Here is a 25137-nt window from a genome sequence, read left to right on the forward strand (position 1 = left end):
CCTATCCATTGCTGTTTTTTTCATGTATTTTCTGTTTGCACAGTCACATAGTCACTTTAAGATGTTTTTCTTGTTCGTGTTTTTGTTTGTTGTGGTTGCACCCGATTCAAGAGCCGAATGGCTCACAGAGCTATACCAAAATAAATAAACTGAAAAAAAAACTGCTGGATGAATGCCTCACCCCCCCCCCCTCCCCCATCACTCAAGAGGTCGATACAATTAGTGTCAACGTGTTGTGTCAAGTCCACTGGTTATTCCTGTGCAGAGACAGGACTCCGTATCAACGTGGCATTTTTTAAATAACGGACACGTACAGCACTGCACGGGAGTCGCGCTGACATTGTACATTGCAACGTGATGGAGCGGTGGCGCATTGCGCTGTGAAGCCGGGTAACCAGGCCACGTCTGTCATCAGTGGCGAGCGATGATCTACTCACCCAGACCTGGGACACCCAGAATAAGAATATGTATTTATACTGGAGGAATCCTATGAGCTATAAATCTATTTTCACATGCCTAGGAAGGGCGGGCGAAAACGTTACAACAAACAATACAAAAACATGACAGGAGTGCAAAGTATAGGAAAGGTAAGGAAATCAATCAATTATGGTCAAACAAACCCTATGACCGAAAGGTGTGGGATGCCTTCATTAAGTAGCGCATTAATCAAAGAATGGATATTAATAATTATTAACAATTAATACTTTTAAGCGGAGGCAAGGGTTTCACCACCCATATAGAATAACATCCATCTCCCCTCATGGGCCCTTGGTATGGCAGCAGCATTTGTTCAAGCCGCGAGCCCTGGGCTGGTTTTCATTTATCACAACGTCATTAGCAGGTTTTTTGTGTTTAAAACATGCTTGTAATGGTTGCTGGCCTGTTTGTGTAGATTAAATTAAAAAAAATGGATTTCCTCCCACATGCAAAATACAGCAACCATCAATCAATATCATAAAGTGGAGTTAATGGGAAATATCTGTGTATGCAGCACAGGGTGGAAGTGATGGCAGGAATATTTGTCACCAGATGTGTTTATAGAAGATTGACAGTTGTCCACGTACAACCGTCACTTGGAGACATTGGGTATTTATTTTTTGGGACACCAAATGCCATAAGATCTCTTAATTATCACTGAGTTCTATTTTGTGTTTAAATAACTTCGAACTGAAAACAGCTGCCTTGTTGACCAAATAAAGTCTAACCAGTGACTAGGTGACTTAACCTCAAGGTTCAAGTCCGTACCAGGGCTCATCAAGATGTGATCCAGTTCAGGCATTTCTTACTCCCCTGTTACCAAATGACATTCAAATGTATTCAGAAAAAAAATGTGTGCTTAGTATAATTACAGATGCTTAAATAAGGATGACTAATTACGAAAAAAAATATCGTTTAGCTACCCTAGGAGAGTTGTGTAGCTCAATGGCACTATCTCAATGTTTGGATAGTTGGGTGGTTGGTGCATTTGTCACTTAGCCAATCTGCATGGGTTCGATGGTTCAAATCCCACCGGAGCATAGGCAAAGGAATGCCATCTGCTGTAGTATTAACATTGAAGGCCCCTTGACATTTCACGTTATTACTGTAGTTCATTCCATGCCGCAGTTACGTCCATATGTAAACTTGAACAGTTATCAAGAACAAATTTGTGAATGCAGTAAAAGTAGCCCAGGTTTCTCTTGCAAGTGGATACTGCATGGCACCAAACGAAATACAGGAGTTAATTACTGTGTAGGTTTTTGTGGTTATGCTGTATAGTGGTCCGATATTTTTTCTGGTGGCACCGGGTGTTCTCAGAAAAGCTCCCAGCATGTGGAGCAATCGTTGGACATAACGCTGAGCAACACGCAGTACAATCTGAAATCGTATTTGAGAGCTACAGTGGCGAAATGTGGACTACCTCTCCAGGTATACAGGAGGTCGTGGGTTTGATCCCGACCCTGACGCATGTATATTTGGAGTTTGCATGTTCTCCCTGTGGGCGAGTGGATTTTTCTCCGGGTCCTCTGGTTTTTCACTCCACATTTATAAACGCGAGTTTAGAGTATTTGGCTGCTATAAATTCCCACGTGATAAGCCACTTCGTTGAGCTATCATTTGTGGCCAGATCGCTTCTGAAAAAGAGCTATATAGCTCAGTGGGCCTTACCTGGTTTAATAAAATGCTTTTGTTAAAATAATTAATGTATTGATTTAATTACAGGTTAAACGCGCATCGATCGTACACAGCCATGTGCAGTGATGAAGGACACCGTGGCCACGATAACCTGGGCAGCTGTGGCTCCACGCTGCACTCGCTAGTGTCGGGGCGTGCGAAAGCGGTGGCGGTGCGCTACGACGACGGGGAGGCTGTGCTGCAGGTGACGTATGGCGAGCTGTGCCAGCAGGCCGCGCAGGTGTGTGCCGAGCTGCTCGAGCTCTTGCGTGAAGATCCGAGCCCGGTGGTCGGACTGTTCACGGATCCTGTGCTTCAACTTCCCGCTTGTATCCTGGGGTGAGCAAGGCTTCTTCGCCTCTAGCCACGTGATCTAAGATGCACACACATATCGTCAAGACAAACGAGCAAATATTCATTCAGGGGTGACTGGGCTCAAATACCATGTCAGAACACGGAGCCAGCACTGCAGATTTCCTGGGTTCGAATCTGATCTGGCCAGCCACTTGTGATTGAGCTGGATTCTCAAGTACAGTGAATTGATGGTTTCAGCTTGGTCACCGTTATATCTGCACAAACTCCCACTGAGGAGTATGAAAAACAGTATTTTGCAGAGAATGTTAAAGGCATACTCTTAGAGTGGATAGAGAAGCCCATTGAAGGGAATTCAGAAATAGTTCTGTGATGTCATCTGCCATGATCAATCTTTGATGTGTTTTTGCAGCCAGCCTGGTTTACTTATATTGTGCATGTGATATAACTATGCAGGGAATTATTAAACATCCCAGTGCAGGACCCTCTTTAAAAAAAGTCGTAATACTGTACTGATTGATGCTTCCGAGGTTAGTAATTATTATAATTGTACCATAGCACGCTGCTTTCAATTTTTTTTCTTCCGTTTTACAAGGTATAAGTTTCCTCTTCATTAAAATGTCAAACTGTGAAATAATCTATTCATCAGCCTGTGCTACATTTGTACATTTTTAATTATTATTTATATTATCTAGTTGACAGCATGTTAATGAAGCACATCTATTTTACAAATGAAAGCTCATGAAAATAGAGGTTTGTAACAAAGGGAGGTAATATATTGCAGATAACCTTTTTGGAAAAAAATGTAGAAGTAATATAAACAGCAAGGTTAATTAATTTTTCAATGTTATGGTGTTATCGAAGACGAAGCATTTACAATATCATAAAGTTGAAATTGCTAAATATATTCTCTAAAATGTATTGCTGGATGATTTAGATGACGGGAATAGCAATGTTCCTTTGTGATTATCAGCATACACGCTCCCAATGCATCTATGTGCATGACTACCAGTCACTGACTTAACGTATTTCATTGATGAGATTGTAATGTGCAAGTGACTCAAAAGAAGTTCCTTTGTTGCATGACGCACCTTGTTATGCACAACTCCCGCAATTTTCACTGAGTCGCCTGCAATAATCATTGTCGGTGGTGGCGGCGTTTGCATGATGCCTCTTTTGTGTGCGAAAGCACTCAAGGGGCCCAGCAGCAGGCTGCTGTCTGCTAACAGGTGTGCCCTTCATGTGGGATGTGTGATTGGGTTTCCATTTACTGTAGTGCGGCACTTTGTGGTTTTGGAGTAAATAAAGATAGACTGTCACGGAGCCTAGTTTGCGCACATTGTGTTCCATATGTGACATTTAGCAACCGCACACTTGTAAAAAATATCGTACCAAAACTTTTGACAAAGTTATACTGAGAATAGGTTTTCTCCTTTTTTCTGGCAACAAAACAGGTGTTAAGATGTTAAAACACCAAACTGAAACCTTTTACAAGGAATCATGTGTGCATTAACCACAATACTTGTGGTCAGAATGCAAACAAAAAACACTCTGATAATATATGCATTGTCTTTGAAACTGATTGGTCCACACCAGAGACAGCTTTCTTTGGAGCCTAGTCTCAAATAGTCTCAAATGGTGTCTAACACCATAGTCTCAAATGGTGTCTAACACCATTTGAGACTATTTGAGACTATGCTCCAAAGAAAGCTGTCTCTGGTGTGGTCTGACCACAAGTATTGTGGTTGGGAAGCGGCCAGGCCATCGGTCACCGTGAAAAATATTCGACGCCCACCAGTAAATACTTATTCCCACGAGGGGTGGTAGGAAATGGACCAATGATATCAAGAGCAACCAGCTAATTTATGCGGGAAACTCGGATGGATTGCAACAGGGTTTAGACGGGGGTTTCCACCACGTGCACTGCACACACACCTTCAATACATTAGCGACATCTTCCACCATGCCGGGCCAGAAGAAGTCGAGCTTAAGCGTGGCTAGCGTCTTATGCACACCCAGGTGCAACAGTCGCTCGTGCATCGCCCAAATGATTTTACCCCGCAGAGCAGTGGGCACGACAATGTTGTAACGGCGCAACCCTCCATCCCAATGTATGAGCAATCCGCCTCTGAGGATGACAGAGGCTACACCCTGTCGATTCCCACCCCCGTCCGCCCCCTTGACATGGCTTTGCAACTTAAACAGGGAAGCGTCCTTAACCTGGAGGCATCCCCACTCCGCATGGTCCAAGCCAATAACGGCGTCACGCGCCTCAGGACCGTCGGCTTCATCAGAGGTGTCAACCTCGGCCAATGCCGCAAGGGGAGGGGGCGAATCCTTGGCAGGCGTCTTACAGCACCCCGAGCCCAAGAAACACGCATCCGTCGCTCGTTGGTAATCACGACAGGGCGTCCGCGTTTGTGTGTCGGGTACTTTTGCGGTAGGAAACAGTAAAGGAATAGTCCTGCAGGACTTCCAACCAACGTGAAAGTTGGCCAGATGGCTGTTCAATACGCAGCGTGTACTGTCGTGCTGCATGGTCAGAGCGCACCTCTAAGCGTCTGCCATAAAGATAGGGGCAATACTGTTGCACAAAAAAAACAATAGCCAAAAGTTCCCAGCGTGTGACACAATACCGTTGTTCGGCCGGAGACAGCACTCTACTGCCATATGCTACAACACCCCCCATGCCATTAACGATTTGAGACAGAACAGCGCCAATTCCGGTGTTGCTAGCGTCTATATTAAGGATGAACGACAAGGAAAAGTTGGTATTGGTGGGGAGGGATGTTCACCAAGCCATCCCGGAGCGCAACAAATGCGGCCTCCTCCCCCGAATGGAACTTCTAACCCTTGCCGTCAGGGCGTGGAGAGGTTTGGCGATAGTGGCAATCCCGGCGACAAAACGCGGTAATAGGACGCAAAATCAATTAAACTCTGCACCTCCCCCACCGATGTGGAGTTCGGCCAAGAACGCACACAAGCGGTTTTGTCTGGGTTCATCGCTATCTCTGATTTACTTATGATGTGGCCAAGGTACCGAACAGATTTTTGGAGCAGGTGACACTTCTGCGGTTTCAATTTGAGGTTTGCCTCACGCAGCTTAAGAAAAACAGCACGTAACCGTTCCAGATGTTCTTTAAACGTACGGCTAAAAACAATAACATCGTCCAGATATATCAGGCACGAGTTCTACTGGAGGCCAGCCAGAACCAGTTCCATCAATCGCTTGAACGTAGCCAGAGTGAAGTGAAGACCCATCGGAAGTGATTAAATTCAAATAAGCCTTGTGGTGTACAAAAGGCTGTCTTGGGCTTAGAGGATTCATCTAGGGGCAACTGCCAAAATCCGGATAAGAGGTTCAAGAGTCGAAAAAGAATGTGCTCCTGCTAGAGCATCCAGGGAATCGTCCATTCGAGGAAGGGGGTATGCGTCAGCCACAGAGATCTTGTTAAGTCAACATAGAAGCGCAAACTACCATCCTGCTTTTTAACAAGAACAATCGGAGTTCCCCACAGGCTGGTGGATGGCGAGATAATATCGGCGGCCAACATCTCATCAACCGCCAGCCATACGTGTTCCTTTTCTGTGGGGCTCAACTGGTAGGGGTCTCTGCCGGATGGAAGCGGTATCACCCATATCGATGTGGTGACTCAAAAGGATAGTGCGGCCGATGCAAAATTTGCCTTTGCTAAACACATCGGAGAATTCACACAAAAGCGCCCTCAACTCCCCCCTCTGGGACAATTTCGAATTCTCAGAACAAAGCGTATCCATCCACTTTTCATCAAAAACCTGTTGCGGCTTTACATTCGACGCGACTCCCACTCCGCCAACGATGTTTCCCTCGCGAAGCGCGGGTGATACGTGGGCTAGCACGGTGCCCTCCTATATGACAGATGTGTCCAACTCTGCATTGAGGACCTGAATGAACAGTTCCTGGTCATTGGACACAAGAGTCTGGGCCCCCAAAAACGTCAACCCACGAATGGCTTTTGTTTGAGGGTCCTAGGAGGATTCCTCCCACAGTCGCCTCCTCGTCAAGCGGCTTCCGCAGCCATAAAGGAACCAACATTTGCACGCCGGGGGGATCTTTACGGTCCTACTCGCAAGTGCCTATACAGTAGCGTTGGCCGTGCACAATCGAGTGGGAGAAGGCAAAAAGGCCATGCGACGGCCTGATGGCAACTCAAGGCAACCTTGGTCAAAAAAATGTTCAGGGGCATCTTCCCCAAGAAGTCAGTCCTAAGCAAGCAAGGAACAGCAAGGGACGTTGACACAAGAACTGGTCCCATCAATTTGATATCTCCAATATGCACCTCTGCCGTTATCTTCCCAATTATGCCCAATGAGCCGCCGTTTGCAGCAAAGCACGGAACCCCGATGAGATTTAGGGTACGACATTTAGGGGGAAGAATGTTAAAAATCAACTCGGAAATGATAGTCGCGGACGCACCGGTATCGACGAGTATTCTAATTTCAACCCCCTCTTTCATTTCGATAACAGCGGGTGAACCCGCGGTCACGGCAACCACTCTATGGGCCAACTTTGACCACTGACCCGGTCAGAGTGGCCAGTCAGCCCTAGCAAAATTCGAATCCTCACGACCCGACACACGACGGGAATGAAAAACATCCGAGTGCGATGAGTGAGGTGGATTCAAGGGCCGAGTGTGTGATGTGGCGTGACTCGCCTTCGGATATAGTGGAGTGGAGGACGGTCGGATGGATGACGGCGGTGGTCCGGGGAGGCGTCGTCGCGGCACTCAGCAACCCGATGAGATGTGTCCCGGCAGGCCGCAGTTGTAGCACACGACGAGCCCGCTCCCAGGACGAGGAGAGGTCTTTCGCCATCGAAGTTGTTCATCCCGTTGCACCATGCCGTCCCCCCGCCAGCCTCCGCTTTTGGCCGAAGCGCAGCCTTGGACGGGCTCGACGTATTCGGGTGTATCACACGTCTCACGAGGCGTGGTACATGCCGCCAACCCCTTGTGTCGTTGCAAAAGCAGGTGCGCCTGAATGCATCTTGCAACCTTGAGAGAAGACAAATCGTCTTCGTCGACAGTTGGCAGAACGATGTTGAGGTCTTTCGCCAGCGTCAGCAATCTTTCAAAGACCAGCGAGTCGACTCCGTCATGGTCGATCTTCGGGAAGGCAGCGCCAATAGTGTGCTGCGGAAGGTGAGGGGCGTCTCGGCCTCCCCCCTCCTCTGCGCAGCGAACTTGTGGTTAACATTTGACGGCGGTTCGTAGATTGCCGCCATCTGAGCAAAGGCTTGTTGGAGCATGGCCCTCTCCGACGGCCGGATGGTGCAAAATGCCGCCACGGCGTCGTCAAGCACGGCGGTCAGCGCTGTCAGCGCCTCTGCCTCAGTCCATCCCGCTTAGTCGCAGTTCGTCTGGAACCGGCGCTTAAAGGCCACCCAATCGCCTCCCGCTGCAGAAAATTATTTAACAAAAAGTAGACGCCTGAGGGATGGAATCTCAACAGGCGAACTCGACGCAGCCTCAGACTTGGCAGGTTTTCCGCCCTGCTCTGCAAACAAAATGGCGGCCGCCTGCACGGGCTGCGCCATGGAGCTTTTCCGCTGGCGGGAAACGATGCTCTCTCCTCCACCGCTGGCTTTTCGTGGTCAAGCTCAGCGAGCATCGCAGCGGATGCGGAACGTGCGGCACTCTCCCCGACAGCGGTGAGCTGTCGCTGAGATGGTCGTCGCGATGCTCCGCCGGCAGTGCCTCACTCTCTTTTTCCCAAGTCGCCATCCCCGGGGCAACTTGGTAACTTTCCCCTTAACAGAATAACAACCTATGGTGGTGACCACTAGGCTAACTACACCAGGCTAACTACGCTAGTTACAATGTAACTGCTACTACAGACCGGGACCAACAGCTTCGGCCCGGGTCCACTTGTGTTGGAGACGTAGATGAAGGTTTCTTCCAGGATGAACAACAACCCCGGTCCCTCTCGGGACCCGGCTTATATTCTCTGTGGCGTGGTTGGCTCCGCCCTTGGTCATGTCCACCTTCCAGAATCATCGGGAAGGATCTGGGTCCCAATCATGTGACTACCCCCCAGCCCCCTCCTGGGGCCCCTTTGTAGACTTACCTGGTCACGTGTCCTCCCGGGTCAACCAGAGTGCCATGGCCTCGAGTAACCTCATCCTTCGGCCGGCACTCACACACCTTGTCCTGTAGGGTCGGCACTGCACGCAAAGCGTGGTGCCATCTAGCACTGTCATTCAACGCTCACCGGGCCCCTCTAGGGCCGGTACTACACCCACATCGCTGTGGTATCCACGATGTCACTACACCGCACGCCATGCCTCTCTAGAGCAGGCACTGCACGCAACATGTTGACATCCAACGATGTCACCACATCACCCCCCCCCCCTTCGTAGAACTCAACCGTCCCGGCTGATTTATACGAGTAAAACTTTTGAATCGTGTTCAACATGGTAAAGTTTTTTTTTTCTTTTAGACAATTACATGACAATTGTGCTATGGGCGTCGTGTCACAAGTTGTGGAGGTGTTGACAGTTGTAGCTCTCGTATTGCACCTTCGTGGCTTAGAGGATAGCCCGGGAAGAGAGTTTACTTCTGTCGGCCGTTCGGCTACACTCACGGCATACCAGTTACATACTGTGCAAAGGGCGCACCAGTTGCATGTCAATCAAATCAAACTGTTAAGTTGTCAGAGCTGGAATCATCCAGTCATTGGTGATCGTGATAAAACTGTCACACATACTTGAAGTACGCAGTTTAGTCATGTGTGGCTACCCAGTTTCAAAGTCAAGATCTTGGCAATGCCAGCTCATTGTTTTTACACGATATTCCACTCAACCCCCTGGACTCCTCATTACAGCTATTATTTTGAATGTGTTTGTGCTGTAATAGTATTTTGCAGGCTGGCGCAGCTTACGTTCCACTAAATCCTCAAGGCCCTTCTAAACTGACGGCTCATGTGATGCGAATGACATCGATGCAACTCGCCTATATACAAGTTGACCTCATACAGGTGAGCCTTATCTTCTGCTTTCTGATCTGGCATGTCTAAATTTGAGTCCTTATGACCCCACAGGTGAACACTGCTGAATTTGAGTTTTGGTTTATTCAGACCAGTCAGATACAAATTTTTTTTAACTTTAAATGTTTTTAAAATGTTGTTCCCTTGTCGAATCATTGTCCTCACAATTGTTGCAATCACAGTTGTAGGAATTATTTGCGACATTGCATTGCAAAGAGCCAGTTGACGAAATGCATCAGCTGTTTATATTCCATTCATACATTGAACTGAAAAGCTATTACAACTATACAATGAAACCCTATCATAACGACTATGCAGTCATGTGGTGCGCTGTACATTGAGCCAACAATGGCACATACCAGGACAAAGCAACCCAACGGCAGTGTAATTGCTTGCTATTTATTTACATTTTAAACCTATGCAAACTCTGCTTTTTATGCAGTTGTACTTGAAAACTATAATGAATTATCCAGTCTTATACTGAGACTACTGCTGATTGTAAGTTGTTTTTTTAAACTACAATTGCGTACAGCCTTCATGTGTATTACTGCGCATGTATCTTCGATGCTGGGAATCTGCCTGTATGATGACACTTACCATTACAGATGCACTTTTTCCTGCTATAGAAACTGTTCTGATAAAGAGATAGATTTTTGTCAATTTTTTTCTTATTCTCGTACAGTAAAAAAGTGAGAATAGTATAAGATATTTTTGGATTTTCGCATTTCATGTACGTTTTGTAAAAATATAAATATAATCCAGCCAATCTAGATTTGAAGCTTTCGTGACTGCAGGAATCCATACTCTTTGGTTCTTTCGGTAAAGTCACATAGGTATAAAATAAAATAAATCACGACGTTTCGATCGCAACGCAAGCAATCATCATCAGGTGGGAAACCACAGCAAGAAAAATGTTTTTGCTGAAGTGGGAGAGAGATTCCGTGGTAAGAGGTTATATAGGTAAGAGAGGGGGGAGGGGCAAGGGGGGGAGAGGGGGAGCGCTGCGTGGAACGCTAGGACAGGGACGTGAAGCTGATTGATCCTATGAGCCCCTACCCCACAACCCTCCCCTCTCTCTCCGAGTTAACTTCTCCCCCCCGCATCCCCAGCTTTCTCGGCCTCCCACTTCCAACCCCGCCCAATTCCCCCGTCCAGCTTCACGTCCCTCTCCTAGCATTCCACGCAGCGCTCCCCTACCCCACACCCCCCCTCTCTCTCCCCCCCTTGCCCCTCCCCCCTTTCTCACCTATATAACCTCTTACCACAGCATATCTCTCCCACTTCATCAATAAAATGTTTCTTACTGTGGTTTCCCACCTGCTGATGATTGCTTGTGTTGCGATCGAAACGTCATATTTTATTTTATGCCTACGTGACTTTACCGAAAGAACCAAAGAGTATAAACCAGCCAGGTAGCATAATGGAAGAGCGTGCGGCTTGCAATCGGAAGGTTGCGAGTTCAAATCAATGGGTTGGGGGGGGGGACTAAGCCATGCTCAGATCGCGACCTTTAAGCTGTGTGAGAAGAAACAAAGCGCCTTGACAAAGGAATTAGCATAGAATTTAGCATTTAAATGGCTGAGTGATTAGCTTGTGACTGGTCACAGAAATGGCTATGTTAAAGTTAAAGCATACACATCCGCAGAGGCACCCCTTGACAAAGGAATTAGCATAGAATTTAGCATTGAAATAGCTGAGTGATTAGCTTGTAACTGGTCACAGAAATAGCTATTTTAAAGTCAGAGCATACACATTCACAGAGGCACCTAGTACAAATCAAACAGGAGAATTTAGCATTGAAATAACTAGGCGAATTTAGCATTGAAATAACTGAGTGATTAGCTTGTGACTGGTCACAGAAATGGCTATGTTGAAGTCAAGGCCTACACATCTGATCTATTCACAGTCACTGGGTATACAATACAATATATAATGAATACTATATAGTGAACCAATAAAAAACTAAAATATAAATTACCTCAATGTTATCAATAAACTCTATATATTCTCCAATCAGCTAAGCTACCAACAATAAGTCGTTATATATCACAATGCTATATGGCGAAAAAATGGGTGGATTCTTACCCTCAACTTTAGCAACACGGATAGCTACGGGTCCCGTTCAGACGGACGAGTTCATCCATGGTCGGAACAGAGGAGGGGGAGAGAGACAGCTGCGAGGTGCTGTTATACTCCATGTTGTAAACCATACCATTAACCGTGGTGTGAGAGGTATTAAGAGTCAATGCCAGCGAAAGAGCTGCGGTCTGAAGGAGAATCTGTGTTTAATGTTTTGTGCCACATTTACTAATGAGCTTTGGCTAGCAATCACAGAAGATTATTCCAAGCGATTTAAAAATACATTTTGCAATGTAGCCAAGATTAGAATAAATTATGAAATTCTGTCTACAATGTATTGCAATACACTATAAACAGAAACTTATTTCCTTTAACCAAGTGGAAACCCACTGAGACAGCAATGAAAACAACCCAGAAATAGACATCCGTACAGCCATTCAATATTTAGACTATGGTAGCATGGGTTTTGAATGCACACACTACTCTTTGCAGCCTGTATTATAGATATCTTCTTGTCGACATGATGCATACAGAGTGGGCTGGAATAGCAGTTTCTGGATCGTGCAACGGCGTTGGTTTATAAAAGTGCAAGGTGAAGTTTAGAATATCAATTTCAATAATTAATGGTTTTCACAAAAAGTTACTTCATGGATTTCTTGCACTAACTGCAACGTGCCCTTTTTAACAAAATGTGATGCCCATTGATTCCTGGGAAATAGATTAAGATATTTGAGGAAAGATATGTCACTGCATATACATTAAATGTTAGAATAACTGGTAATCATCCAAATTTAGTAATCAGCACATTTACGGGGCTCTGCAGTGCCATGGACTGCCAGAATATTGGTAACACAAGCTCCCAACAGCCCAGCTTATTATATGATGAAGAAAATTTAATTTTTCCAATTTCTCATTAAAAAAGCACTTAAGTAAAATGATTAATAGCTGCTTCAGTAACAAAACTGAGGCAAGATGATGGCCAACAGTGAAATAGTTCCTCTAAATGCAAATGAGTGCTTGAGAATCTGTGTTCCATGAGGTTAGAGTAACTGATCAAGACAAACCACGCTTTGTCAGAGATGTCTGTTCCCAACAAGTTCAACACAGCTCGTGATCACCGACTGATGCGATGCAAATCATGCTTCGTCATTTGCCAAAGCGAGGACAAAGCTAATTACAGACAAGAACAAGCTAGTTAACATGAATAAATCTAGGTCATGAGGTAGAGCATAAAGGATGTGACCAGTTTAAATATGGTGACAACTAGCATAATAATGGATGGTGCACTGGAAAAGGGAAATGCAAAAATATCAAGAATAATTGTCTGAAACTCTGGGAGGCATTGCCAGTCTAACAAACATGGCGTGTTTAGTTCATGCAAGTGTTTCTGTTTCCATGCCTGTTATTGTACGTGTTTAGGCATTCCGCATTCAGTTCCAGGAATGGTTGGAGGTCTTCTGCATTGGTGGTGAGAAGAGCACAGAAGATGACTCCAAAAGCTTGGGGCTCAGTCTTGGGTTGGTCAGAATTGAGTGGAAGGAAGCCCTTCCTACAACACACATGGCAGATATTCAGGCAGGAGACACAAGGGAGCATTCCAACCGTACTGAAGCTCCAGCACACAATCGAGACAGCCAGCGAACCCTTTGTCGTGAAAATTCAGGGACAAGAGGCGTTGGTACAGACTGCCCTGACCAGGACTCTGCTGTGTATGGCAAAGTATGCCCTGACTTTGACAGTTCCATTCTTGGGTCGAAACAGCCCAGTGTGGTCACGGAAGGGGCTGATGAGGATGATAAGGAGGCCACCTGCAGGCCTGACCATTGGAAGGAGGGAGGCGTTGTGAGGTCAGACGCCATCGCCTATGTGCTCCACACCTCCGGCACAACGGGCCCCCCGAAGATTGTGCATGTGCCCCATGCTTGCATTGTGCCCAACATCACGCACCTACGGTGAGTGCCTTTACTGCGATGGCCCATGGAAGATGCGTGCATTTCGACGAGAGCAACCTAAAGCAACAGGAAGTAATTGCAGTAAAACATTCCGGCACCAGCGACTAGTGTTATAAATTGCTGAACTCCTGGGCTCAAATCCAGTGAGCCACCCATGATTAAACTGGGTTCTCAAGTATAGAGAGTTGATGGTCTCAGCTCAGACACCTATGATTGCAAAAACCCATCCAAATACATGTATTTTTTTACCCAAATGGACAAAATTTCAGTTCAACTGCCATGTGATAAATAATTTGGTGATCTATAGTAGGGCGTTCGTAATACCGAGTGGATATATCTTCATCTCATAACACGGCATTGACAGTACAGTGTTGACCTTCCTTTGCAACGTATGTAGCCAACCGTGCTAATCGGCGGTGCGGGGAAGAACGATAAACTAAACACAAAAAGCAGTTCTAAAGATTTGAGTTCAATCTTGATTTAAAAGTGCATTCCTCTGCTCCAGTGGCTTCCTAATATCAGAAGGAAGAGCATTCTAAACAGCCGCAGAAGCGCATCTGAAAGTGTGCGATGCATTGACTTCTTTTGTTCGATGGCTAACCAAAAGCCGCTGTGAGGATGACCGGAGTTTGCGTGATGGTCTATAAAATTGATAAGACAAAACGGTGTGTCAAAAAGGAAAAAAAAATACATTACAGATTCTTGGAGGTCTCATTTAAATAAAAAATGCACAGTAGACCACATTCCCTTTTTATAATTAAAATGTTCTTCAAGGTCAAATCATCTGCATGCTCAAATAAGCCTGGGGCAGTACTCATTATTGTTGTGGAAATTCTATGTGCCTATGGTGGGGCCAGTCTTTCCACATGACAAGACACTGATCCTAAGCACCCAAAATAACTAATTAACCTTTTAACAATTGGCCATAGTAAACCACGAGGTATTTGAATTAGAATATTCATTCATCAGCCAACTGCTTTTCAGATGTCCAGGTCACAGATATAAATATGGTTTATCACTTCACGTATATTTGAGCGGCACACTTGTAAATTTGCAGTACCTATTGAATCGGTAATGTGTCCCATTCTGTTCAGACTTGTGCGTATAAGATTACCTTCTAAAGCATGTCAGCTTGTCTCTCTGAAGCTGGATCTATGAATCGGTGCCAAGGGGTCACTGATGCATCGGCGTACGGCACCAAATTGGACAATGAGCAACAATTGAGCGTTGGGCAATTTCACGGCAATTGCCCGCGTGTCCACTTCGAGGTCCCTGTTCGCGATGTCGCCGGAGGATGTGGTGGTGCTGGTGTCAGCACTGACCTTCGACCCCTCGGTGGTGGAGCTGTTTGTGGCGCTGGCAAGTGGCGCGATGCTGCTGCTGGTGCCGCCATACGTGCGCAGAAGCCCCCGCGACCTGCAGCGCGTGCTGTTCCAGCGCAGCCGGGCTACTGTCTTGCAGGTGCACCCCCCCCCCCCATACCCCCAGCCCGCCACGCACGCAAGCAAGCACAGTTACACCAAGGTCAACGCTGTAATGAGGCCATCTGGACACTTCCCCATTCCATTGCTTAATACTATTGCACGCTGCCCTCAAGCTCCACTTGCCAGCAGGTTTACTTCATTATATAAAAATTGGTTAATGGTTCCGCACAAGCGTGATGCTACTTGCAAACGTAATTCCCATGTTTATGTCAATTGCCAGAAGTGTGTTTAGGGTCACTAACCGGTATAATTTGGCCTTCACCAAATGCACGAACAAAATCTGTTTTAGACTTAAGGGCAATTTGGAAGCTTGTGAGTTATAATACCAATTTGGGTCCGGCTTAGCCCATCATCCCTACGGCATGTCACAAATTGGGAAGTAACAGTGGTCATCCTATAGAGACTGGTCTCTGCTGTGGGAATGTGTCATTTTTACCCCTGGCTTTTAGGGTCACCAACAGAGGCAATACAAACGTGACCTGATGATAATATTACATAACTACTGTTTTTCTACATTCACTTAATATGGCTACAGCAACAAAGTGACTCTCATTGCTTCAATATTTCAACACTTTGTTCTGGAACTTCGTTGAATAACTTGACAAAATTAAGGTATTGCATTGGCAGTGGTGGGCAGCCACAAGACGAAAAAAAACAACTTCCCAAATTTGCCATTAATATTGACTTCCTAGAAATGTCCTCTCATGTATGGGGTCAGCTGCCTTCCTGCTCCTCTTCTCAACTCATTCCTGTCCTGGACCACCATCTCCACATCCACTCCACAGTCCTTTACATCCTGGTTCACCACTCAGAACTACCCCTTCCTAGGCCTGCTTCTCAGTCTCTGCTGTGGTGCTTCCATGTTTGTCCACTTTCTGAAAAATCTTGGATTTCTATGATATTGATGTTTTTTCTTGTTGCTGTCGAGATCTGTATATATGTCCTCCACTAATGATAAGATTCTGACTCGTGTGTTATGGTTCCATCATTCTCCTTAAACGTCCTATTTGTGAGATACCAATCATCAACGTTCTTTTTTTTCGTTACTTGCGCCCATTGTTTTTGTTTGATATTTTTAATAATTTGTGATGTGTACTTTGATTTCTTGTTTTCTTAGCAATTTTACCAAATTTCGCATATATTATCTTTTGGGTGGCATTTTCCTTGCTTGTGGAGACTATAACGAAATTAACAAGTAGACAGAAGGCTTTCCACATGTATCCATCATTCCATATAAAACATATTTTTAAAGCATCCCATCAGCTACACTGCTTTATGGGAATGTATCACTTGCCAAGTGGAAGTGGGATGTTCTTAAAGATTACGTGATTCATTTAATTTCTTCAAATGCGATTATGCTGCAAGTTTGTAACCGTGATTTACAATGTGCTGAAAAAGGATAATGCATGATAATACCTTCAAATTAGCACTGGTCTACCAGTCGCTAGAACACAAGAACATACATGTTCTGATGGTGAGATAGAAAATCAATGACATTCAGGCTAACTTACGTTACAATTATTATTTGAAACCACGTACAATGTACACAATTCAAAAATGCATAGCAGTGAGCGGTACTGCTGTGTTTTAAGACCCATTAAACAAATGACCACATAAAATGAGAAGTAATGGTGGCGCGTAATCATTAAACCAGACATTACCATACGGATAACATGTTCATGCATTCACCTGCACATCAGCCAATTTAGCTGCAATATGTAAAAAAAATGAAAGTGGATTTGTAATCAAATTTTAAAAGACGTGACCGTTTCAGGTCATAAGCAAGTAACATGCCTTGTGTTTAATTTTTTAAATGTATTCATTTTGCAGATGCATCATTACCCTTCTGTAAATACGAATGCTACTGATGGTACCTGTTTACACGGTGGCGCAACAGCCCCTGCCTCTTGAATTTAAACTCCTCTGGACGCAATGGCTTTAAATTTCAATTTTCCCTCTGGCCTAGTAGAAAATGAAGATTAAGTGAAATGGCATTTGTTTTGAATCACTTCACATTCACAGACGAGCTGCCCGTCATGCATCAGTGCCCATGAGTCCAGCAAATGAGTAATGCGTCTGGCTAAGTGCCAATGCCAGCACTTGAGTGGGGAATGGAGGCAAGGGAGAGAAAGAGATGTTAATCGAAAAGTTGAATTACGAGTGCAAAACGCCATATACGGTATATTTACACCTGCTAAGGCATGATGCATCGTTGTGGAATATTGGATTGCCCATATGCCGGGTGTCCTCGTGTGTGCACGCACGTGTGTACGTGCTTGTTTACTTGCGTGGAGTGTCGGCTTGGCGATTTTCACACTGGTACGATCTCAGTGACCCACGTTTAATGCCTGGCAATGTATAGCACCAGTTGCAATTATTATCTAAATTTGGTGTGAGCCTCCAAGAGATTAACTCGACCTAAAATGAGTTCCCGGTATTAAGTGATACGCAATGGCATTGGAAAGCAAAGGCTGTAGGTCACGTCAAGGAGCATAAACCATCACGCGAACTCTGGTCATCCTCGCGGCGGCTTTTGGCTGGCCATCATACAAAGTCGGTAACTGCATCGCAGATGTGCTTCTGTGGCCGTCTGGGAACGCTCTTCCTTCTGATATAAGGAAGCCACTGGAGCTATGAACTTTTAAATCTGTATTCAAATCGAATTTCTTTAGAACTGCTTTTTGTGTGTAGTTTGTTTTGTCCTTCCCCCACACCTCCGATTCGCAAAGAAGTTTAACATACATATATACTTTGCTTGTGGTATCAGAGTACAGTATGCAGTGCCAGCCAGTTGGTGCTCACTATCAGCAACGCAATAATATCGTTATATATACACACAAGGTCAGGAGGTCTGACCATTTCCATTGATACCATTGTATATTGGAATCTCCTACTTCATTCGGTTACATTCTGTACTTGTTGCGTAGTCAACACATGACCTCCGAGGTCTGACTTTGCATTATCCCATAACGTGGTTGAATGTCGTTCCTCTGGTCACCGACTGCTGGATACCTACCCACTTTAATGCCCATGGCACCCACAGTAGTGTAGTGAGACCAAGGGTTAATTATCGCATTGGTTAGGCAGATGATTGTTCAGTCTTAATGCCACAATTACTTATGCTACGGTCACGGTGACCCTACAGCTGTGGTGCGTGTGCCTCACCGCTACGAGCCGCATGTGCCACACCAAAGTATGTGCGGGTGAACAGACCACACTGACCCAGGTGCAGCGTTCCATGCCTCCCACCACCACCCGTGTGTGGTCGCATGGCAACAGCGTGATGGTGTGTTTTTCAGGCCACACCGACTTTGCTGCGGCGGTTCGGGGCAGCCATGCTGCGTGATGTGGTGCTGGCGTGCGGGTCCCCGCTGCGGGTGCTGGCGCTGGGCGGGGAGCCGTTTCCACCACTGTCCGTGCTGCGCACCTGGAAGTCGATGGGCAACCGCACGCGACTCTTCAACCTGTACGGCATCACTGAGGTGTCATGCTGGGCCACGTGCCACGAAATCCCGACACAGCATCTGCTGCCGGGGTATGCACGACTTCATACATACGAACGCTCACGGGTGTTGGGGTGCCGGGAGATAACCGTTGATGGGGCTAGCAGCCACCGTATACACGTATATACGGAGGCAGCAAGGACATTGATGCCAACACAATGTGCCAGATGCCTAATTTCTTCTATTTGCTGCAGTTTTTGCAAAGATGATACCGCCAAGGTACCTCCTGGAGTATCCCACCATCTGGCTGTTATGTCTTCCCTTGGTCAACGCACCTCAGGGTGCCACTCCGCTGCCTACCTTGCTAACCTCTTGATCTTTTACCTGAATACAAATCTCTCCCTTCTCTTCTATTTCTTTGGAATACATCTACAAGTGATATACTATATACAGTATTATGAATATATCTGTACTTTATTTTGTCTCTTGAATACGTAACTTTTCCATATCTTATGCACATATTGTCCTATCTCTAATGAATACATATATCTACTTTATATTCTGGTGTCTCGATGCATCTCTCCCATTGCATATCTTACTAATCTCTGCTTCTTGATTTTACTACATCACTAAGCCTTTATTATTCTGCAGATCCAGCAGGCTACTGCATTAGGAATTTGACATTTGGCAGGAGAGCAAAAATTTCAGTCCATTGTGCCCTAGCTCTGAACTTGTCGTAAGAATCCAATTTATCTATCAGCCTTACATGGGTAACTGGTGTAGAGTGTGAACATCAGCACAGGGGAGAAGACAGGTGGCGAAGGTGTGGTCCAGGCCACACCACCTCTTCCTTGTGTGATTATTCTAAGCATGTGCTCATTAGCAGCACTTGCCCTGAAGTCTCAAAACCCAGCAATCTTTTCCTTTTGATTTAAGGAGCTCCTGCTTACAAGAGTAATGGTCATAATATGTTGCCTGGGGATTGTTAATGCTCGAAATGTAAAGGTGGAGTTAATAACTTTTAGAAAATCATAGATGGCAGGCCATAGTGCTGGCTGCTTGTCAGTCAGCATCCTATAATGACTATACCAAGGAGCACGTGTCCCAGTAGCCCAATCGGGCTGACGAAGCGATCTCCATCTCTCCATTTTTTTAGGTGCGAGCAGTGCGCCGTCCCTGTTGGAAAACCCCTGCTGGGCACCCGCGTGGAGGTGAGGGATGGGGCAGGGCTGGTTCTGCACCATGGGCAAGGGCAGATATACATTGGTGAGTACTCGGGATAGCTGAGCAGTACGTTCACACTGCTGACAGAGATGTACTTTATTCTCTGGATAATGATGCACTGGAGACTCCGACGTATCCCAAACTTTGGGGTCATTCTGAAAAAAAAAGTGTAGATTATAATTGGGAGAATACAGTACGATGGAGAGCAGTCTTCCGAAAGATCACGATGAATTATCTGCTTTGAAATGACGAGAGAGGTCTTCTGGAAGATGATTATTAATTCGCTGCTGGATGGCAATTTTGAACAATTCAATTAAAACACATCTTTGGAAAGACAATCTACTCTCCGCATTATGAGATGCATCCCCAACACTTGATGCAAAAATATTGCTGAAAATAATGCGTTTTATAATTAGGAGAATACGTTATGCAATTATTAAATGCTTGTCCATGCGGAGGTACTCGCAACAAATGGATGAGAACTTGCATTTACACATTCATATTCCAGTCTTACTATCGGTTCGTTCACTGAAGTCAAGAGGGTCCTTCAGCCCATCTGGCATGTCTTTATCTGCTCATTCATAACCATAATATTCCCCCGGCCACAAAGCCTAATGCATATTAAATTACCCACCTTTGTTACTATCCGTTCCAAAATAGAATTGCATGAAGAAAAAAACCCACTATACAATCTAAGCTCTTGAGGTAAGTTAATGGAATCAGCAGTGCGTTTGCAAGACAGATGTTACATTTTAACACGTAGGCTTTCGCGACCAATATTATTCATAATAAAGGTTTTTGGGTTAAATCGCGTTATTTATAAATGTGTCGTAACCCTCCACCACCCGACACGGCCAATCAGCAAAAAAAGCGTCACGTTGACAAAAGACAAATAGTTCACTACTTTAGCCCACCGGTGTGTTGAAGAGTGAATCCACAACATTTACAGTTTGAGTACGACGTTTCGCTGGTAATTACATCCAGCATCATCGGGCATTTTGCCAGAATGGTAAAGCCCTCGCTTGCTCCCGGTCTTAAATAGAGCAGCAGGGTTACATCATCATTTAACTCATTTCAGGTGCAGTGATTTGAGGCGGAGGGGGGGTATTGTAATTATATAATCGATTGGTAATCAGTTAATGGTTATGATTAGTAATGAGTTGTAGATTAGTAATTAGTTGTAATGTGTGTTAGTGATTATATGCTACGTTAGTAATCTGTTAATTAGTATGTGTTTCCCCTATAAGGAATTGTAATATGTATTATTTAATAATACGCTTCCAAGCCGCACTAAGCCTGTAGCTGTCAGAGCGATTAAAGTTATTTCTATTCCTCTCAATTTCAATGGATTCTCTAATTAGTCTTTGCCAGTAATAATTAGTTTTACACAACACTTAAACGTTATCAAAATCAATTGAGTGTCCTTGTTGACAAGCATGTTCTGCCACTGCCGACAGTTGTGTTTGAGATAATTTAATATTTCTTTGATGTTCTTTTAGTCTTATGCTGATGTTACGTCCCGTCTGTCCAATATAGCATCTGCCACATAAACAATTAATCCGATATACACCTTCTGTTGATAATTTAGGTAATGCGTCTTTAGTGCAAGATACTAGTTTTTGAATTTTATGTACTGTACCAAATCTTATTGTAATGTTTTGCTTTTGCAAAACACGGGCTAATTTGTCAGTTACTCCTGAGATATATGGAATTTGTATTGTTTTAACAATCTAATCGCTTTCAGCAGTTTTGCTTTGCGATCGTGATTTGGCTTTCAGTGCTCTGTTAATTTGAGCATTATTGTAGCCATTCTGTCGTAGTGCTTCTTTAGTGTGTTTGATCTCTCTCACTAGACTTTCATCATCTGACACTGTTTTAGCCCGATGTATGAGCGTCTTGATAAGAGAGGATTTCTGAGCTGGATGATAATGCGAATCTGCATTCAGATAGGCATCAGTGTGCGTTTGCTTTCTGTAAACGCTGTGTGTTATTTGTACATGGAAAATTTTGAAATAAGAGCACTTGCCTCGAGCACATTAAAACCATCTTTTTGGTTTAGATATGTGGATGACACTTTGGTTGTCTGGCCACATGGTAAAGATACACTTAATGATTTTCTAAATCATCTCAATGCACAAAACCCGGCCATCCAATTCACCATGGAAATGGAGGTGAATAACACACTCCCGTTCCTAGATATTTTGCTTGGACATGGCCTAAACGGTAAAATAACACAGAGTTTACAGAAAGCAAACGCACACTGATGCCTATCTGAATGCAGATTTGCATCATCCAGCTCAGAAATCCTCTCTTATCAAGACGCTCATACATCGGGCTAAAACAGTGTCAGATGGTGAAAGTCTAGTGATAGAGATCAAACACGTTAAAGAAGCATTACGACAGAATGGCTACAATAATACTCACATTAACAGAGCACTGAATGCCAAATCACGATCGCAAAGCAACACTGCTGAAAGCGATCAGATTGTTAAAACAATTAAAATTCCATATATCTCAGGAGTAACTGACAAATTAGCCCGTGTTTTGCAAAAGCAAAACATTACAGTAAGTTTTGATTTAAAGCTTTCGTGACTGCAGTAATTAATATTCTTTGCTCTTTCGGTAAAGTCATGTTGAAGGGAAACAATAAAATAATAATATATATAAAACAATAAAAATTCTCACGACGTTTCGACCATAACACAAACGGTCGTAATCAGGTGTGTCGGTTTGCATAAATTTATTTATTTTTAAACGGTGTATTTATTTATAAACAAAAACGTCAGCGCCACGCGCAGCGATTTGGAAGTTTATTTAGAAGGACTAGTCCATCTATGTTCTGAAAAGAGGAGGGGGGAGACAAAAAATTTATGTATGCTGTCTGAAAGCCACTGTAAGCGTGGACAATCAATTAAGACCTGAAATGGTTTATCAAATCTTTCCAATGATTGCTAAGCCAGAATCCATCTTCTTGGTTGAAATTGTATATGTGCTTGTAAGATTTGGTACAATACACAAAATTCAAAAACTAGTATCTTGCACTAAAGACGCATTACCTAAATTATCAACAGAAGGTGTATATCGGATTAATTGTTTATGTGGCAGATGCTATATTGGACAGACGGGACGTAACATCAGCATAAGACTAAAAGAACATCAAAGAAATATTAAATTATCTCAAACACAACTGTCGGCAGTGGCAGAACATGCTTGTCAACAAGGACACTCAATTGATTTTGATAACGTTTAAATGTTGTATAAAACGAATTATTACTGGCAAAGACTAATTAGAAAATCCATTGAAATTGAGAGGAATAGAAATAACTTTAATCGCTCTGACAGCTACAGGCTTAGTGCGGCTTGGAAGCGTATTATTAAATAATACATATTACAATTCCGAATAGGGGAAACACATACTAATTAACGGATTACTAACGTAGCATATCATCACTAACACACATTACAACTAATTACTAAATTTTGATTTAAAGCTTTCGTGACTGCAGTAATTCATATTCTTAGTTTTTTCGGTAAAGTCACGTTGAAGAGAAACAACAAAATAATAAAATATATATAAAACAATAAAAAATTCTCACGACGTTTCGACCATAACTCAAACGGTCATCTTCAGGTGTGTTGGTTTGCATACATTTATTTTTAAACGGCGCATTTATTTATATATATATAAAAAAAAGACGTTAGCGTCACGCGCAGCGATTTGGCAGTTTACCCAGGACTAGTTCATCTATATTTTGAAAAGAGGAGGGGGGAGACGAAATTTTATAATGTATGCTGTCTGAAAGCCAATGTAAGCGTGAACAATCAATTAAGAACTGAAATGGTTTATCAAATCTTTCCAATGATTGCTAAGATAGAATCCATCTTCTCGGTTGAAATTGTCTCTGTGCTTGTATATGTGGATAGCCTCATGAACGAATCTCTCATGGAAGCCAGATGGCTTACAAAGAACCTCTGTCTTGGAAAAGTCAATGGCATGTGAGCCTACTGAATTAGAACAATGATCTGCTACGGCCGAGGTGTTGGTCCTACCGTGTTTAAGGTCTGCTTTGTGTTCACGAATGCGGTCCGAGACATGGCGTTTGGTTTCTCCAATGTAACTACTACCACAGAGGCAACTTAGTTTGTAGACACCAGGGTATTGTATGTCCGGAATCACATATTTTACAGACGGAACCAGATCACAAGATCACAAGATCCAGGTCCGTTTCAACACATTACATAAAATCCGTGATCTGGTTCTGTCTGTAAAAGATGTGATTCCGGACATACAATACCCTGGTGTCTACAAACTAAGTTGCCTCTGTGGTAGTAGTTACATTGGAGAAACCAAACGCCATGTCTCGGACCGCATTCGTGAACACAAAGCAGACCTTAAACACGGTAGGACCAACACCTCGGCCGTAGCAGATCATTGTTCTAATTCAGTAGGCTCACATGCCATTGACTTTTCCAAGACAGAGGTTCTTTGTAAGCCATCTGGCTTCCATGAGAGATTCGTTCATGAGGCTATCCACATATACAAGCACAGAGACAATTTCAACCGAGAAGATGGATTCTATCTTAGCAATCATTGGAAAGATTTGATAAACCATTTCAGTTCTTAATTGATTGTTCATGCTTACATTGGCTTTCAGACAGCATACATTATAAAATTTCGTCTCCCCCCTCCTCTTTTCAAAATATAGATGAACTAGTCCTGGGTAAACTGCCAAATCGCTGCGCGTGACGCTAACGTCTTTTTTTATATATAAATAAATGCGCCGTTTAAAAATAAATTTATGCAAACCAACACACCTGAAGATGACCGTTTGAGTTATGGTCGAAACGTCGTGAGAATTTTTTATTGTTATATATATTTTATTATTTTGTTGTTTCTCTTCAACGTGACTTTACCGAAAAAACTAAGAATATGAACTAATTACTAATCTACAACTCATTACTAATCATAACCATTCACTGATTATCAATCGATTATATAATTACAATACCCCCCCTCCACCTCAAATCACTGCACCTGAAATGAGTTAAATGATGACGTCACCCTGCTGCTCTATTTAAGACCGGGAGCAAGCGAGGGCTTTACCATTCGGGTGAATTGCCCGATGATGCTGGATGTAATTACCAGCGAAACGTCGTACTCAAACTGTAAATGTTGTGGATTCACTCTTCAACACACCGGTGGGCTAAAGTAGTGAACTATTTGTCTTTTGTCAACGTAACGCTTTTTTTGCTGATTGGCCGTGTCGGGTGGTGGAGGGTTTACGACACATTTATAAATAACGCGATCTAACCCAAAAACCTTTATTATGAAGATGTTACATTACTTCATCTGGCTGTTTTTAAGGTAACCACACTTGGTTTTAGTAACAGGAATAACCTGACCGAAACACTTTTTGTTAGTACAATCGTCAATTCATTATTAAATTAACACTAAGCATTGTATTT

The 25137-nt window shown here is 43.9% G+C and overlaps 1 protein-coding gene across 2 annotated transcripts in view; it reads left to right on the forward strand.

Annotated features, from left to right (window-relative positions):
• Positions 1 to 25137, forward strand: part of AASDH (aminoadipate-semialdehyde dehydrogenase) — a 62503-nt gene that overhangs the window by 232 nt on the left and 37134 nt on the right. For both annotated transcript variants that reach the window (XM_032956723.2, XM_032956722.2), the window contains exons 2-7: positions 2203 to 2493; positions 9360 to 9480; positions 12988 to 13520; positions 14789 to 14981; positions 18304 to 18539; positions 19604 to 19713. In XM_032956723.2, the coding sequence (XP_032812614.2) occupies positions 2231 to 2493; positions 9360 to 9480; positions 12988 to 13520; positions 14789 to 14981; positions 18304 to 18539; positions 19604 to 19713 (1456 nt within the window). In that variant the 5' untranslated portion in view covers positions 2203 to 2230. The remainder of the gene's footprint in view (positions 1 to 2202; positions 2494 to 9359; positions 9481 to 12987; positions 13521 to 14788; positions 14982 to 18303; positions 18540 to 19603; positions 19714 to 25137) is intronic.

This window comes from Petromyzon marinus, chromosome 18, assembly GCF_048934315.1.
Source record: "Petromyzon marinus isolate PM22_M1 ecotype Great Lakes invasive population chromosome 18, UKy_Petmar_22M1.pri1.0, whole genome shotgun sequence".
In the NCBI taxonomy this organism is placed as follows: domain Eukaryota; kingdom Metazoa; phylum Chordata; class Hyperoartia; order Petromyzontiformes; family Petromyzontidae; genus Petromyzon; species Petromyzon marinus.